General features: G+C 34.7%; 2 protein-coding genes across 2 annotated transcripts; both read left to right on the top strand.

Annotated features, from left to right (window-relative positions):
- The first annotated feature begins 11,353 nt into the window (after positions 1 to 11,353).
- On the top strand, positions 11,354 to 14,383 carry LOC133798263 (zinc finger CCCH domain-containing protein 29-like). The gene is made up of 2 exons (XM_062236499.1): positions 11,354 to 11,512; positions 11,915 to 14,383. The coding sequence occupies exon 2, from the start codon at positions 11,928 to 11,930 to the stop codon at positions 13,947 to 13,949; it is 2,022 nt and encodes a 673-aa protein (XP_062092483.1). The 5' UTR covers positions 11,354 to 11,512; positions 11,915 to 11,927; the 3' UTR covers positions 13,950 to 14,383.
- Positions 14,384 to 14,640: 257 nt separating this feature from the next.
- Positions 14,641 to 17,561, top strand: LOC133798262 (uncharacterized). The gene is made up of 3 exons (XM_062236498.1): positions 14,641 to 16,698; positions 16,776 to 17,281; positions 17,369 to 17,561. Exons 2-3 carry the CDS (start codon positions 16,797 to 16,799, stop codon positions 17,508 to 17,510), a joined length of 627 nt encoding a protein of 208 aa, XP_062092482.1. The 5' UTR covers positions 14,641 to 16,698; positions 16,776 to 16,796; the 3' UTR covers positions 17,511 to 17,561.
- Positions 17,562 to 18,036: the final 475 nt, after the last annotated feature.

The following is an 18,036-nucleotide window of genomic DNA, read 5'->3' as shown; positions in this document are numbered from 1 at the left end:
GAAATTGAAAGGTTTATTGATGAACCTACTGAAACACACGAAGAATCTTGTGTCAGTGATACTACTATTGTAACGTCTGGTCCATCTGTTCCAACAGATTGCGAATCCGATGAAACAGATTCTGGACAGACAGAAAAGAAATTTCCAGATATTATTTTGGATGAAGTCCAAAAGGAGCCATCAACCAGAGTTAAGTTAAATCATCCAACAGATTTAATACTTGGAAATCCAAAAGACAGTATGGTAACACGAGGAAGATTTAGTAATGTTGTTCAATTTGTTTGTTTCTTATCTCTAATTGAGCCTAAAAATGTGAAAGAAGCTTTAACTGATGAAAATTGGATTAAAGCTATGTAGGAGGAATTGGAACAATTTTTTAGAAACAAAGTGTGGATCCTTGTGCCAAGACCGTTGGATACCAATATTATTGGCACAAAATGGATTTTCAAGAATAAATCTGATGAATTTGGTACAATTGTGCGAAATAAAGCAAGATTAGTGGCACAAGGGTACACACAAGTGGAAGGAATAGACGTTGATGAAACATTTGCACCTGTTGCAAGACTTGAATCAATTAGATTATTATTGTCTATTGCTTGTTTGATTGGTTTCAGGTTGTTCCAAATGGATGTCAAATTCGCATTTCTCAATGGGATCTTGAATGAAGAGGTATATGTTGAACAACCTAAAGGATTTGAAGATCCCCATGCACCTGATCATGTGTACAAGTTGGAGAAAGCTCTTTACGGTTTGAAACAAGCCCCTCGGGCTTGGTATGAGAGACTCACTCAACTTCTTGTTTCTCATGGATACAAAAGGGGTGGAGTAGATAAAACTTTGTTTATCAAAAATATTAAATCTAACATAATCATTCCTCAGATTTATGTTGATGATATTGTGTTTGGATCTACTTCTGACAATGAGGTGCAGGTATTTGGCTTAAATTCGTTTTTTCTCAGCCTACACCTTTCATTTCACATTTTTTTCTTTCCAACACAATTTATTTTGAAAAATCTCTCTCATTTCTTCTATTATTCTTCTTCTTAAAATAACCCTATAGCCATACCCACTACTTCCTAGTTTCATTTTCCTTCTTTCTTTCTTTTAATCTAACCCTAAATTTTTCTATTGGTGAAATTGAAGATTGGAAGAGCAATTGAAGAGTGGGCAATCTCCAAGACTCAAAGGCACGTAAGTTTCCTTTTTGATGTTCTTGAAGTTTTTGATTGAAGTAATTCTATGATAAGAGATTGAATTGGATGTTTCAAATACATTGTTAGTTTATATAGTGTCTTTGAGTTGGTATTTTTGGGGTTAATCAATTGAGGAAAGTACAATAAATTAGTGGAAGTGCTGCCAAATTTTTGTTGTCATATTTGATACATTGTGTGATTATGGATCCCCGAAAACAACCTACTAGGGCTGCTTCTTCTAAAAGCGCCAATCACCCTTCCACTTCCCGCACCCTAACCTCAGCTAGCCCCACCACCACCACCTCCTCAGGAATTTTATCCAACTCATTTCATTAGTAAGGATGCCTTTGATCATTATCAAAGGTTATCTCAGTGTCCGGTAATTCAAGAGAGAGGAATGGAATATCAAGATGACCCTTATCTCCAAGAAACTTATGACCTCATTTAGGCTGAAATTCAATGCCGTCGTTGGAAAATTTTTGTGGAAGCTAACTATTCTATGGTCTATGAGCCCAGGAGCAATTAATAGGAAGGTTTTTGTGATAGGGGTTTTGATGGAATGTAATATTGATAATATTGATGCCTTATATCAACTACCGATGTTGTTGCAAGAAGACGATGAATATTATCAATTGGCTTATAATAGTGAGATTGATTAGGTTGAAGTGGCTAAAATGTTAGGCATTCTTGGTGCTACTTTTGTAATGCAAAATGGAGAACCGAAGCATTTCCGACGGTTTCAAATGAATTAGGTGGCAAAGGCCTGGACTCCCTTTGTGAGTGCACGGCTTATACACTCACTTATCTGAAGTGGGAACTGATCGGTGTCTTCTTGTTTATGCTATTATGATGGGACTCTCTGTCGATATTGGACGAGTTATCCGCACTAGTATCCGGGATTTATGCCGGCTGACTACCACTGCTGGTTTGGGGCATGGATCAATGATTACTGATCTACGTGAAGCATGGGAGGTACTTAAGTATCCTAGTGATATTTATCATAAGGCAATGGGACCCATTTCTCGCGCTTCAGTGTTTAAATTCAATGCCCCCTCTTTGGAGCCACCTGCAGCACATCCCCGACCTGTGCAAGTTGAAGAAGAAGAGATGTAGCTAATGAACCCGTTCATGCCAATGCTCAACCAGAAGAATCAAAGGCAGCTGAGGAGAGGAGAATATCCTCCATATCTGGCACTTGAGGCTCCACCAGATCTGCAACTGGCCAAATTGGATTATATCATCCAGCAAAACCAACATACTCATAATTATTTGGGGGAGCTTCATGATTATCATTGAGCTCAAGCAGATAGAAAAAATGAGTTGGTTTACTGGTGGTCAAATCAGGAGGCAGACAGACAATATTTTCCTTAACTACCACCTTGGCATCCTTTTCTAGATCCACCACCTTTTTGAAGTGATTCACACCAGGTAAGTTTTCTTTCTTTACTTATTTTTAAACATTGGGGATAATGTTTAGCTTAAGTTTGGGGGAGGGGGCTTATTTTTCTGTTGTTTTGTTTGTGTTGTTTGTTTAGTTTGTGTTAGTTTTTTAATGTAGAGTTTTATTTTAGTGTGTTTAGTACTAACATGAATGATGGTTGACAATAGGTGCCAATGAGAACAAAGTGAATGTTATGTGTATAATCCAAAGAAAATGAAATCTGAAAAAAATCTATGTGCTTGATTGAACACTCCGTTAATTCATTTTAGTTTAGACAACATTTGTTGAATATCTCATCATGATGTTTAAATTGATGTTTGTGATATTGATTATGCTTGCTGAAATTGGGTAGTGGAATGATGAATGGAAAGTGGAAATTATTTTCTATAATTCTAGAACTTGCTTACTTGTTATTTGAGGCGAAATAATATATCATGTATGCTTAAGAATATGATTTAGGCTATCATTTGGATCGTTTGAGCTTTTCTTGCCGACCTGAAATTAATTGATCCTTTGTTTACCCCTTTTGAGCCTAACATTGTATCTTTTTGTTCTAAGCCACTATTTAAAACTAATACTTGAAACTTGGTTATATATCCGTCCCTAATATACTATGAGCACACGATTGAAATTTTTTTTATGGGGTTTATTTGTGAATATAGTGGGATTAGAAAATGAAAAGTGCAAAAGATTAGAGAGAGTATATATATTTAAAAAAAAGTTCAATAAAAACTATACTCCCAATATGAATATATAAAAGAATCAAGTTTGGGGGAGTATAGTTATCATCTGAAAAAAAAAATATATATATTTTACATCTCTCTAAATAAAAACAAGAAAGGGGATTATGGGATTGTATTACTATGGGAGTAAAGTCAGTGATTGTTGGTCATGTACTTATAGTAGAGTGAGCTTAAAAATTACTTTTTTATCTACCTTGACCTAATCCATCATTACAAGCTTATACAAGTCCTATTGATTCTTACGCATATCATGATTTATATTAGTGGAGAATAGCAAGTAAGTGAGCTTATGGAATTATTTGGTTTGAATGGACTGATTGGAAAGAATTTGGTCAACATAATTGATTTCAAATACGTTTATTTAATGATCATGACTTAGTAATCCAAAATGTTAGTAGATTAAAGTGTGTTGATGAAGTGTTTTGATCGAAATTCTGGATTGAATAAACTGTTGAGTAATATTTTGAGAATTATATGATTAGCATTCATGATTTTGAGGCATAAGTGTTGTTGTTGGTATAATTCATGTTGTGGACGTTGTTTTAGTTGTTAGAGTCTAGGTTTGTTTTGAGTCCTTTGTTCGAGGGCGAACAAAGAGTAAGTTTGGGGGAGTTTGATAACTTCATTTTAGTATCATTTTAGAATGTGTTTTTGTGGTAATCTTGAGTCTTTATGTTTGTTTTGTGCAAGATTACGCTTTTGTTTGTCTTTGTTGTAGGTTGGTGCGTTGAATCATGAGAAAAATGTAAAAAGAAGAGAAAATGGTGGGAAAATGAAGCTTTTGGTGGTTGTGTCAACTCAAAATGGTGCTAAGGACGAGTTAAAATAAGTTTTTGATGAAGGAACGAGGTTGAAAGGCTTAAATTGGAAAATAGTGGAATTAGAGTCACGGCATAGGCTTAAGGGCCGCGACTCTAGTCAAGTCAAAAGCTACAAAGCTGCTGAAGGGAATTAGAGCCGCGACTTGCTCTTATAAGTCGTGGCGCTAGTGGAAGTCAGAGGCTAAATCAGGAGGACATCAAGACATGGGTCGTGACTTGATAGTGCCTGAGTCGCAGCGCCTGAAGACCTACGCAGACTTGGAAGGGCTTTAAAATATACACGGGTTGCGACCTAGGAAAGGCCAAGTCGCGGCCCGCCTATGAAATGAAAATAAGGGATTAGTGATTTTTTTAGTATAAATTTAGACATAATGTTTAATTAGGGTTAGGTCAAATTTTAATTACGAGTTTAGAGATTAATTTTGATTCTGAGATTAGTTTTGTTGCACTCTCATATTTTTTATTTCTTCTTCAAGTCTTTGAATCTTATGTTTCTAAATTATTATTTTGTTGATTTAGTCATGTCTAATATGAACTACATATTTTTATCTAGGGTTTAATGTAGTCACTTGGATTTCTATTTAATTTTATTATGATGTTCTATTGATTCTTCTTCTTGATTCTAATCTATATAATGTTTGCTTAATACTCGTAAATACCTGATCAATATTTGCTTGATTTATGATTTTGATTCAAACTTCGAAAGATGATAATTGAATATGCTATTGTTATATAGACATATGTTATATATTGGACGAAAGCCCAAGTATGGCTTGTGTAGTAATTAAATTTCTATGTTCAATGTCTGCTATATGTTTAAGTTTATCATAGAGATGTAGAAAACCTGCATATATGATGAGATCTTATATCTTTAAAAAGAATAGAAATCGATTTATGTTAACTTGCTATTAGAATAAGAATAAAGAAATTTAGAACTGATTAATAAAATTAGTAGAATGAAAAATTGAGAAGTTAATACTCTAGGTCTTTTTATTATTGATTTTCATCTTTGATTAGTTATTTTTATTCACAGTTATTTAAAATTTTATAATTAGATTGATTCATCTAAATTTTGTTTGCCAAATAAAAATTAAAGAACAATTATTGGTACTTGGTTAATAGTCTTTGTGGGAACGATACTCTATTTACTATTTATATTATTTGAATCGATTGCGTGCACTTGCGTATCCTATTTTTGCGATCAGATATCATCTGTTACCTCATAAGACTTTCATAAATTCTAAATAAGGAGGAGTTTGAGCTTTTCTCTGTAATTTCTTTGCAAATATGGTACATTAGAATTGGAATGACCTATGGGAAAAACAACATAATTGCTTCGGATGTCCTTGAGTGGGCTTCAAGGGAGTTGCTTTCAACAACCAACATATAAATGGTTTAAAACTGAGGTGAAATGGTTCCTGTTGTTGTTAGGGCAATAAAGATGAATAGTTATGTTGGTGGGAGAGTCGAATTGCAGAAGTATTTTTGTGTAACAACCGTTTAATGCTCAAACTGATGAGCTTTGGGCAACATGTGAAGGAGCCAAGCTTGGTAATGACCTCAGGTTGGACAACTTTTCAACTGTGCTCGTCTATGCTATCGCCACATGTCGAAGAACCCAATGGGCTGTAGTGACCTAGATGGACTTATCAAAATATTTTATTCCTAGTTATAACTTTCAGAGATTTTTTGAAAACTACCCAATTTTATCATTCATTAAACATAAATACCCACACATTTTGTTCTTATAGTTAACACCCATAATTGAAGAGAGAGTGATTAAAATATCTTTATTACAATGTATACATTTTGGGACACATGGTTTACATTTTTAGACTTGTGGTTTACATTTATGAACATATAGTTTATATTTTTGGTTTGTGGTTTACATTTCCGAACTTACACTTTGGGGGTTGTGGTTTACATTTTGAGGCTTGTAGTCGTGTGGTTTATATTTTTGGCTTATGATTTACATTTACAAGCTTGTGGTTTATATTTTGTAAGAGTATCTCCAATTGGGTGCCAAATTTGTAATGTATTGCTAAAATATAGCTGACTTTATAAAAAATTTGCTCCAAAGGTGTGCCAAAAGTTGTGCCAAATTTGAACATGCTAAATATTGGGCCAAATTTGACACACAATATAACATGGTGTATATTTTGCATCACTATAAATACTACATTTTTTTATTTATTTTTATGTCATTTTTATTATTTTAGTATTATTTTTATCTATTTGCATTAAATGTTATACTTTTTACCTTAATATTTTATTATTATCTTATACTATCAACAATAAAATATAAAAAAAAAAGATTATTTTTTGTATATTTTTAATAAATATCAAATTGACATTAATGAAATATTAAATTTTACAACAACTTTTACAATTATGCATTGGAGTATAATGCTAAAAGTTGTGCTAAATATATAATATATTGATTTTTTGTGCCTAATATAGCATACTATTTACATCTCTCATTAGAGATGGTGTAAATGTATAATTGACAGTTTGTTAAAAATTGGGTATAAAAATAAATATTTCATTATACAACTAGAAATTAAATAGGCATTTTAAAATTGGGTATGGAGTCAAATTTTCTCTAATTTTCATGGTTTTTGTTCCTTGTTAGGAACTCTAATAAGTTAGCCCATGATTTAGCAAATATGACTTTATCTTATAAAGTTTGTGCTAGTTGGAATGCAATGCAATGACATGTCTTTTCATTTTGTGTAATTGTTTGTGTTGCAACGAAATTCTTCCCTTTAAAAAAAATAATAACAATAAAAATAAATAAATAAAATAGAAGAAAATAGGTGATAGAGGAAGGGACTCATTAAATTTTTTTTAATTTATTAATATTTTAAATCCTCAAAGTTACATTAAAAAAATTATTTTATGTTAAAAATACAAACACTAGCCACAAAGAAATGTCTTCTGTTTTTATTTTCCTCAATAGAATATACAATTTACGAACATAGCTAAGTATACACAGGTAACGTTTTCAAATTGTTAATAAGTGTTAATACTTAATAAGCTAATAATGACAATATCATATTAAAAAATGTACCACACGAATCTTATAAACTAGTAACCATTGTCCTTGTGTGGGTTTTCGCCAAATCTGGTTGAGTTCTTGTAGAATTATTCTCTAAATTATAAACAAACATTTATCCATATATATATATATATATATATATAGATATTTCCTTAGCCTGTCATAACGTAATGCAGTACAATAATATTGAGAGTTATAAAATTTATAATAAAACATAATTATTATATAGAAGCTAAAATAAAATAGAAATTCTTCGTTTTTGTTTTTGTTTTTGTTAAGGAAACTAAAAACATAATTAATAAATTTTTAGGACATATGTAATTTATTTATATGTAGATAAAGCCTAAACCAAACCCTATAATACATGTTATAATAATAATAAAAATAATTTCCGTACGAAAGCCAGTTGTTAACATTCATATACAATGATAATATTTACAACTTACAAAATTATTTGTTTGCCCAAAAACCAAAATGACTATTGTTGGTGTTATTCTTTGAAGAATCTCACGTGTGATTATTTGGCTATACATGGTCCAAGCTTGTAATGCATAAACTTTATTATTAAAGTCAATGGTAGAAGAAAGATTCATAAAAATAAAATATATAATAAGCAAAATAGAAAAATTAATATAGCACTCCTCTTATGGGCACCATAAAAGTATTTTTATGGGTATTAAACCAAAAAATATAAAAACGAAAAAGACAGAGATAATAGAGAATGGTTTATAATAAGGGAGAGTTATTGGAATAAAATAAAATAATATAACTACAAAAAATAAAAAGGAAGGGTTGATAGTGGAAGCGTGAGTCAGGCATTTCCTGTCACCCACCTAAAGAGACCAAAGACGAGAACGCGTTTAGTACGTGACAGGTTGGAATTTCTTAGCCGGTCACAATTTGGTCCAATACCCTTTTCTCTCCCACGCGCTATACTTCCCACGCGCTTTTACTTTACTGTTTTTCTTTTTATCTATAAAATTTATTTATTGAAAAACATATCTCATGCAACTTAGAATTCAAAATTACTAGAAAAAAAAAATCTTTTAGCTAAACAAATTCATCCTTTGCAACCTTAATGGCTAAGTTAACATTACTATTAATTCTTAACCTTTTTCATTTTTCTTTCAGCATAATTAGTTGATCTTTTGCTATCAGCATGATTTTAATTTTAAATTTTAAAATAATATAATTTTGTCCCCAAAATATTATAAGTAATACTTCCTGATTTTTTACATGATATTACAAAATACATATTTTGTACCCTTAAATTTAATACCATCTATAAATCATTAGTCATTAGTAATTAAGAAAGTGTTTGGTATGAGATATGATTTGGTGGGAATGAGAATGTCAAATCTAACCTATATTTGATAATTTATTTTTATTGACTTAGGGATTTGTATTTAAAAGTAGGTTTCATTTTTTAACTTGATTTGATAGTAATTTTGGCTCCTTTAAACATTTGAGTTTTGCAATCTCTTAATCCAAACTCCATCTAACTCTACACCTACAAACCCTGACCTCGCACCTAAAGGATATCGGTCTTTTACAATATTTATTATATGACTATTTACATACAATTATTAATCCATTATAAAATATATCTTTTCAATATATATATATTTTAAATTAATATATGAAAAAAGTAACATAGGTTAAAATATAACAATACTTTAATGTTATGAAATATTTTGGTAAAATAAGTGTAAAATTATTATATTTGAATTCAATAACTCATGTTATTTTATTAAAAAATAAAATAAAATAACTTTAATGTAAAATTGTTATGTTATTTTGTTAAAAATAAATAAATAACTCATGTTGCCAAAATATAACAATTTAATATTTTGGGAAGATGATTAACAAAATAATATGAGTTAAAATATAATAATTTTATTTATATTGTACCAAAATATTTCATGACATTAAAGTATTATTATATATTAACTTATGTTATTTTTATATATATATTAATTTTTTAAAAATACATATTAAAAGTATTATGTATTTTGTAATGGATGAATGTATGCAAATAGTCATATAATAAATCTTATATACATAGTTATTTTTGTAAAAAAAAGAAATTAGTTATATAATAAATCTTGTAAAAATAATAATTATATCCTTTAGTAACTAATAATTTATAGATGGTATGAAATTTAGTAGTAAAATAATAATTACTTTACCATTTTGGGAGAAAAAATACTATGTAAAAAATTATGGGGTAAAAATATACTAAAACATAAATTGGGGAACAAATCCATTAATTGTTATTTTTTTATTCAGTTTTCCTTCTTTCATTATAAATTACTTTATTACCAGACATAATAAATTAGGGAAAATTTCGGGTGCACCCCCCAAAAAGGGGTATAACGGTGCACCCATCTCTAATTTTTGGCTCAAAAAGTATTTTCGGCGCAATTTTTTTATGGTTTTGTATATTGTAGTTATTTAGAACATCCTGCAAATTTTCAAGAAATTCTGAATAATTTATAGTGCCGAAAAATAAATTTAAAATAGTTTGTTGCACGCATGACTATTTTTTTTTATGCGCGTGAATAATAACTTATTTGAACATTATTTTAGACACTATAAATTATTTGGAATTTCCTGAAAATTTGCATGATGCTCTAAATTATTACAATATACATATTTGCAGGATGCTCTAAATTATTACAATATACATGTTCATATAACAAATTTGCACCAAAAATACTTCCCAACCCAAAAAAAGAAGAGGGGGTGCACCGATGTGCCCCTTTTTGAGGGGTGCAATAAAGAACTACCTAATAAATTATAGATTTTGACAAATTTATACATGTGTTAAGATTATCACACATACAAAAAGAACAACTCGATTTTACTCTAGATTACGAAAATGATCCCATTTTCTATTTTTATGGGTAAAGATTTATTAACAAATAGGAAATTATATAATTTTGGAGGAATCCCCATTGTACTCCCAAAAGGGGTACATTGGTGCACCTCCTTGATGTTTTTGGCACGGGGAGTATTTTCGATGAATTTTTTTATGACCGTGTACATTGTAGTTATTTAGAGTATCTTGCAAATTTTTAAAAAAATTCAAATAATTTACAGTGTTGAAAATAAGTTTCAAACAGGTTACCTTCCACGCGCATAAAAAAATAGTCATATGTGCAACAAACTATTTAAACTTTGTTTTCTACATTTGTAAAATATTTGGAATTTCTAAAAAATTTGCAAGATGCTCTAAATAACTACAATATACACGACCATAAAAATAATTTGCACCGAAAACACTTCCCAAGTTAAAAACTAGAGGGGACTACCCTATGTGGGTATTTATATGGTGCAACTCACAAAAAGAGTTGCACTTGTTTGCACCCGGTGAATAATTTTTGGTACAATTTTTTTATGACTGTGTATATTATAGTTATTTAAATCATTCTGTAAATTTTCAGAAAATTATGAAGAATTTACAGTATCCAATACAATATTCAAACAAGTTGTTGCATGCGTGATTATTTTGTTATGTGTCTAGAAAACAATATGTTTAAACTTTGTTTTTGTCACTATAAATTGTTTAAAATTTTCTAAAAATTTGTAAAAAAAAAAAAAAAAAAGCAGCAGTGCAGCTCTCTCTGTAGGATGCACTAAAGAAATTCCCTAATTTTTTATAAGAAGATATTTAGTAAAATCAGAAAACAAAATTGAAAAAGATGAGTAAACATATACTAATCGAGAGTTGAGAATTGAGACTAGCTAGGGCCGCGTGAGGGAAGAGATTGGAACTCCATGACACGTGAAGCTCAACCCGTTGAGGCGGTTAACTATTAGTGAAGGAAATGAGACTACAGATGACTCAGGATGAATTTAAATTTCATATGCATTTGAATTTCATTTAGCAGGAAAGGAAGAGACATATAGCTACATGGACGGAGAAGCTTATAATAGGCTTAGGCCTTTTAAGGATCCAATCCTTGATAGAGAAGTGGGCCCCACACAGTTTTGAAGTTTTGACTTTGACTGATTTGAGATTTTTATTAATAAAATAATAGAAAGTATGAAGGAGCTGAGAAGAAAAGTCACACTTTCCTCTAACCTTCTTGCTCCTTCAAACTCTAGCTTGGGAATATATAAAGACCCATCTTCCATCTTCTGGTTACTCAAGCTTCTTCAAACGAGGTCTTCTGCAATTATTTTTGCTCTCTTAAAAATCAAAGATAAACCTAAGAATACCTTTCTCCTTCTCAACAATAACTACTCTAAAGGTACAGTACGAAACCGAATTGTTCTTCTTCTTAATTTAGACCCTTAAATATGTATGGATGCTTTTTTCCTTTTCCCCAACGGGTTTTTTTTTTTTTTTTCATTTGTTATCCAAAAATTTTTGTCTGTGGATTTAGTATTTTGGGTTAAAGTATGCTTGTTATGCCTCATGATTGGTGGGATTAGCTGTAATGTTATAGTAATACCTAAAGTAATCTTTTTGGGGGGTTACAAAAACAGTCTTAATCTAGATTCAGATAATAATTATCTCCTTTTTTGGGTACAATCCATTTTGTTCTTCCTTAATTTGGCCATGTAGTTTCACAAGATTTATTTTGGTTTCAAAATCTGAACTTTAGACAAGTATAATTCTGACCTTTTCTTTTTGTTTCAATTTTTTGCAGGAGACTTTTGGGTATGTGCAGTGGTTCAAAGAATAAAGTTAATAATAACCCCTCAAAGGTTATCATGGAGCGCGATTTTCCCAAAAAGAATGATGGGGTTTTCAGTAAATGCTCTGTTTTGCTCGAATTGTCCGCCTCGGACGATCTCGAGGCCTTCAGGAGTAAAATCGAAGAAAAGGGTATCAACGTTGACCAGACGGGTTTCTGGTACGGTAGGAGAATTGGGTCCAAAAAGATGGGATTTGAAGAGAGAACTCCTCTTATGATAGCTGCCATGTTTGGAAGCGCCAAGGTTTTGAAGTACATAATCGAGTCCGGCAAGGTCGATGTCAACAGGGCTTGTGGTTCGGACCAAGTCACAGCCCTTCACTGTGCCACGTCCGGAGCCTCGAGCTCTTCGCTGGAGGCTGTGAAGCTCTTGCTTGATGCTTCGGCTGATGTTGATTTGGTTAGCGCTAATGGAAGCAAGGCTATTGACTTGCTTGCCCCAGGCTTTAAGGGGCCTTGCAGTTCAAGGAGGAAAGCAATGGAGATGTTGCTTAGAGGCGAGACGAACTCCGTTACAGAAGATGAGGAGGACCAACAGAAGGTTGGAAGTCCTTTGGCCTCAAGGGAGGGTGCTGAGAAGAAAGAATACCCCATTGATGTATCTTTACCAGATATAAACAATGGGATGTACGGTTCTGACGATTTCAGGATGTATAGTTTCAAGATTAAGCCTTGTTCAAGGGCCTACTCTCATGACTGGACTGAGTGTCCATTTGTTCACCCCGGGGAGAACGCCAGGAGGAGGGACCCGAGGAAATACCCTTACAGCTGTGTCCCTTGCCCCGAGTTCAGGAAAGGGTCGTGCCAGAAGGGAGACTCTTGTGAATACGCTCATGGAGTTTTCGAGTCATGGCTTCATCCCGCTCAGTACCGAACTCGGCTTTGCAAGGATGAGACTGGATGCACAAGAAAAGTCTGCTTCTTTGCTCACAAGCATGACGAATTGCGCCCTGTTTATGCCTCAACAGGCTCAGCCATGCCTTCACCAAGGTCTCTAGGAGTCAGCGCTGCGGACATGGCGACTTTGAGTCCTTTAGCTCTTGGTCCATCATCTTTGCCATTGCCTGCAACTTCAACACCGCCAATGTCTCCAATGGCAAACTCTTCATCCCCCAAGAATGGAGGGTTGTGGCAGAACAAAGCTAACCACACCCCACCTGCTCTTCAGCTCCCTGGTAGCCGATTAAAGACTGCTTTGTGTGCTAGAGATTTGGGGTTGGAGATGGAGATGCTTGGGCTGGAAAGTCACGCCAACCAACAGCAGCAGTTTTTATTGGATGAGATATCTCGTCTCTCCTCACCCTCATACTCAAAGCAATCTAACCTTGACGATTTATTTGGATCCCTCGATCCTTCTGTTTTGTCTCAAATGCAGGGATTTTCATTAAAAGCCTCAACACAAACCCAGTTGCAATCTCCAACCGGGCATCAGATTCGCCAAAACATGAACCAACTTCGTGGAAGCTACCCAACCACCATGTCATCCTCTCCTGTGAGGAAGCCCACGACTTTTGGGTTTGACTCGGCCGGTTCTATGGCGGCAGCAGTTATGAACTCAAGGTCTTCTGCCTTTGCCAAGCGAAGCCAGAGCTTTATAGACCGCGGTGCAGCCACACACCTGGGCTACACAACAGCTGCCAACTCGGCATCTATGATGTCTTCATCTAGTTTATCAGATTGGAGCTCACCCAATGGGAAACTGGATTGGGCAGTTCAAGGGGATGAGTTGAATAAGCTGAGAAAGTCTGCTTCTTTTGGGTTCCGAAACAGCAATGGTGGAACTGCCACAGCAGCATTGAGGCCATCAACCATAGATGAACCAGATGTGTCTTGGGTCAATTCCCTTGTCAAGGATGTATCCACTGAGAGGTCTGGCCTGTTTGATGCTGGGAAGCAGCAGCACTATAATCTCAACAAGGGGGTTCGTGAAGTACTTCCACCATGGGTGGAGCAGCTGTACATAGAGCAGGAGCAGATGGTGGCATGAGTATTAAGAATACTTGCTTCTATGCTTCTCCTCACCAAATTAATCTTTTTCATAAACTTACTGCTTATTCATTATTTGAAGACATTATTATTATTCAGATAGATGCAAGGAGGAAAGGCCCACAAATTCTGGGCAGGAGGAAGAAGTTATTACTACTATTAGGTTAAACAACCAGAGAGGAAAATTTAGATCATCAAAAAGATTATGTATTTTTTAATTATATTATATTTGTTTATTATTATTTTTTCTCTTCTCCCAAACTGGGTGTTGTAATTTGAAATATTTCCTTCCCAAAGGGGTGTATCTTAGCTCTGATCTGATCAAATTTGTGGTTTTCTCATTAAGAATGGGTTCTCTTTTAGATGCATGTATAATATTGATAATAAAAATAATGTATTCAATTGACATTACAATCTAAACATCTTTCTGTGCTATTGGTTGATTTGCTTCTGTATGTTTTGTTCTCTTTACTTTCTGTACGTGTAGTTAAGTCTTACAAAGGTGGGGTTTAAATCAAGTTTAAACCCATACACACGGTCTTGAACATCCAAACCAGCCTAAGAGAAATTTATTGGATATGTGAAAAGTTGAATTGAATTGGCCCAATGACCTAGTCAAAATTTTAATTAAAATTTAGAAAATCCATTTGATATAATTTTTTTATTGGTTATTAAAATTTATAATATGGATTAAATTTAGCATTATTATAAAAGGGAAATTTGAGTTTTAATGCAATAAGTGACTACATTTAAAAAATACTCTATCCCTATATGACTCTCGTTTTTGTGCTACTAATGACGTTACTACCCAAAATACCCTTGGCATAATTCTCAAACTCTCCGTATTCTCTCCCAAATTCCCGAACCAAGCAAACTTTGAAATCGATAGGCCTCGATTGAATCTGTAGAACCCAACCATCATTGTCTTCCACGACCACGAACAAGGGCTCCCAAAGGGTTGGAGTTGACGATCGGAGAAGGGGAATGAGAAAACGTCAAGCAAGCCGACCAAACTTTTAGGAAACAACCCCAAAGAAAGCGAAGGTGAGGGATTTCGTTTTTAATTTGCAATATGTGTATGTGCCTGGTTTTTTTTGTTGATTTTTGTTCATAGGATAGATCGGGGCTGGGGAATGAAGAAATCTGGGTTTTTTTTCGATATTTTTCATGCAACTCAATAGAAATCGATAGGACTCGATAGTATAGGATAGGGACTGGATTTGACTGTGCCTCGATAGGCCTCGATGGGACTCGATGAAATTTTAGGCTTATAGAAATTTTAGCCTATACCTCGATAGGACTCGATGATACGGGGCTTTGGGATTTATAGGACCTACCTTGATAGGACTCGATGATACAAGGCTTTGGGATTTTTAGGACCTACCTCGATAGGAATCGATAGGCCTCGATAGGACTCGATACTACGAGACTTTGGGATTTTTTAGGCCTTACCTCGATAGGCCTCGATAAGACTCGATAGTAACCCGATGATATTATTCTTTGTGATTTTTAGAACCCACCTCGATAGGCCTCGATAAGACTAGACAGTTTCTGCCTCGATGGGACTCGATAGGGCTCGATAGTAACTGCCTCGATAGTGACCAGATTGTTTTACATTTTTAACATTTTTTTTTGTTTTTTTTCCAGATGCCTGACCTTATTGTGCCGTTGGAGAAGCACTTTCCTAGCCGTGTCACTTATAGGGGTAGTGCCTACTTGGATACCCTTATAGAGTAGTTTCAGAGGCATGGTCTTATTGAATGGGCACAGGCATGCCCGTTGGGATAGTTCTTTAAGGCAAAGCCGTTTAGTTTTTCTGGGGTTCTGCTTCATCAACTAATGTTGCGTAAGGTAGAAAGCAAGAAGCCTGAAGAGGGTCAGTTCTACCTGGGCAACACTCTGTGTAGATTTGGTATTGCAGAGTTTTCCCTAGTTACCGGGCAACATTTTGGGAAATCACCGTCCCTAGATGAGTTGAAAGAGCATCTTTCAAGTGATCAGATCATCCAGAAATATTGTAATGGTGATTCGAAGGTTAGTTTTGGTCAGTTGGAAGATGCATTGAAGGCCTCCACAAACCCAGAAGATGCATTTAAGCTGGGTTTGTGCTATTTGATAGAGGGGGTACTGAATGCCCCAGAGAAGACAACGACGATATGGGGAGATTCCCTGAGGATGGTTGAGCATATTGATTACTTTTTCAAGTATCCATGGGGGAAGTTTTCATTTAAGAATGTTAGCAAAGGAGTTCAGAAAGACATGAAGAAGCAATTGAAACACTACGAGGAGAAGAAGAAAGAGGGGTCAAGCAAAAAACAGAAGGAGGCGAAGTATAGTTTCAATTGCTATGCACCCGCGCTTCTTTACTGGGCTTTTGAGGCCATGCCTTATCTCGTGAGTAAGTTCGGTGAGAACAGTGGGAATCAGATTCCGAGGATGCCAGTGATGCTGATAGTCCCAGTGTACGAGTACTGCAGCCCGAGGAGGCAGCTGTCCTTGAAGTTGTCAGGAAGAAACGCAGGCCCAAGCGTTTTGATGACTTCACCGACCCAACAAAGAAGATCAGACTAGATAAACATGGGCTAGTTGCTGAACCACTAAGGAAGTGTGACCCACAGCAGGTGAAGAGCTTCCATAAGTGGATCATCGGGAAGATCGACAATAAGAGAGACCGGAACATCCATACTGGGACACACGGTGTGGCATGGTTCTTGCAGTTGCACATAGTCCAGACTTGGCTTTGGGATTCGGTATGTAAATTACATTCATGTTTTCAATTCAATCTTAAAATATATTGGTGGTACTAACGAATTTTCATGTTTTTTAGCATATTGATGCCGCTTTGCACATGCTACGCCGCCGACGCCACTTTTACCATGTTGCATTTCGGCAGGATGCTGCGATCATGAATACCACCTTCCCCCAGGTGTGGCTAGGTCGTTGGAATCATTTCAGAGAGACCGAAACTAAGTATACATGGGACGACGAAGTGCTGAGAATGTTGAAGGGAGATGATAATCAATTCCTTGTATCATGGAAAAATGTGAGTGAAGTATATTTTTCCTTGCACGTCGAGAAAGTCGCACATTGGATCGCCATTGAAGTCTCCATTCCAACGTGGTGCATCAACATTTATGATTCCAACCATAGTGTGCTCAGTCCTAATCTGATGGAGGAAGCGATCAAGCCTTGGTGCTTATTGTTGCCTTCGTTGTTATGGTGTTCTGGCATGTTTGACGACCATGATGACCTCCAGGTATATCCTGAGCAGAATGCAAAGCCTTTTTCATGTTGTCGTATTCCTCCAGAGGAGTGTCCTCAGACTAAGACAAGGTATTCCCCTATTTAATTAGTGTATTTTGAAATCTGAAAATTAAAGTTATTTTTATCTTCTATTGACACAAAATCGATTATATGCAGTGGGGATTGTGGTATGTTTGCCATCAAACATATCGAGCATCTGGTCGTCAGGCTACCACTCGATACCGTTATCGATGAGAACATTCAGCATTTCAGGACCAAGTGGTATGTGGACCTATTCTATCAGAATTTGTCCCTGTGATGCTCTTTACATTTTTGTCTTACACATCTTGTATAGTATAGCATATAGTTAGTTTTGTATATTATTTTTTATCAAACAATATTTTTTGAAAAAGTTATTAAATAAAAAAGTATTAAATTCACATAATGTGTCTGCCTCGACATCCAAACCAACAAAGTATTAGAAGAAGTACTCCATATAATAAATGCAGCAAAATCAATTAAATAATTACATAGGACAATATTTTAAATCCTAGCCTTACATGACTTCCTATTGTGCCCACTACCACCACATCTGCTACACTTACGTGGCTTGACAATCTTTTCCCCGCGTGAAGCATAGCGATTTGTCTTTCGCCTACCCACTTTCTGCTTCCTGGGCCTTCCTACAGGAGTTTTCTCAACGGGGACGCCGACAACCGTATCTCTGATGTGATCAGGGATTACCCATTCATCCTCGTTCCCAACAGGGTAAATAGTATCTTTATAAGTGTCCTTCAATGCCTCAATTCTATAGTAAGGGGAACACAATGAGTAAATGTTTATGC

The sequence above is a fragment of the Humulus lupulus genome, chromosome 8 (assembly GCF_963169125.1).
Source record: "Humulus lupulus chromosome 8, drHumLupu1.1, whole genome shotgun sequence".
NCBI classification, from domain to species: Eukaryota; Viridiplantae; Streptophyta; class Magnoliopsida; order Rosales; family Cannabaceae; genus Humulus; species Humulus lupulus.
Note: the sequence above shows the minus strand (reverse complement) of the source record. Positions and strands in the feature narration are given on the sequence as shown.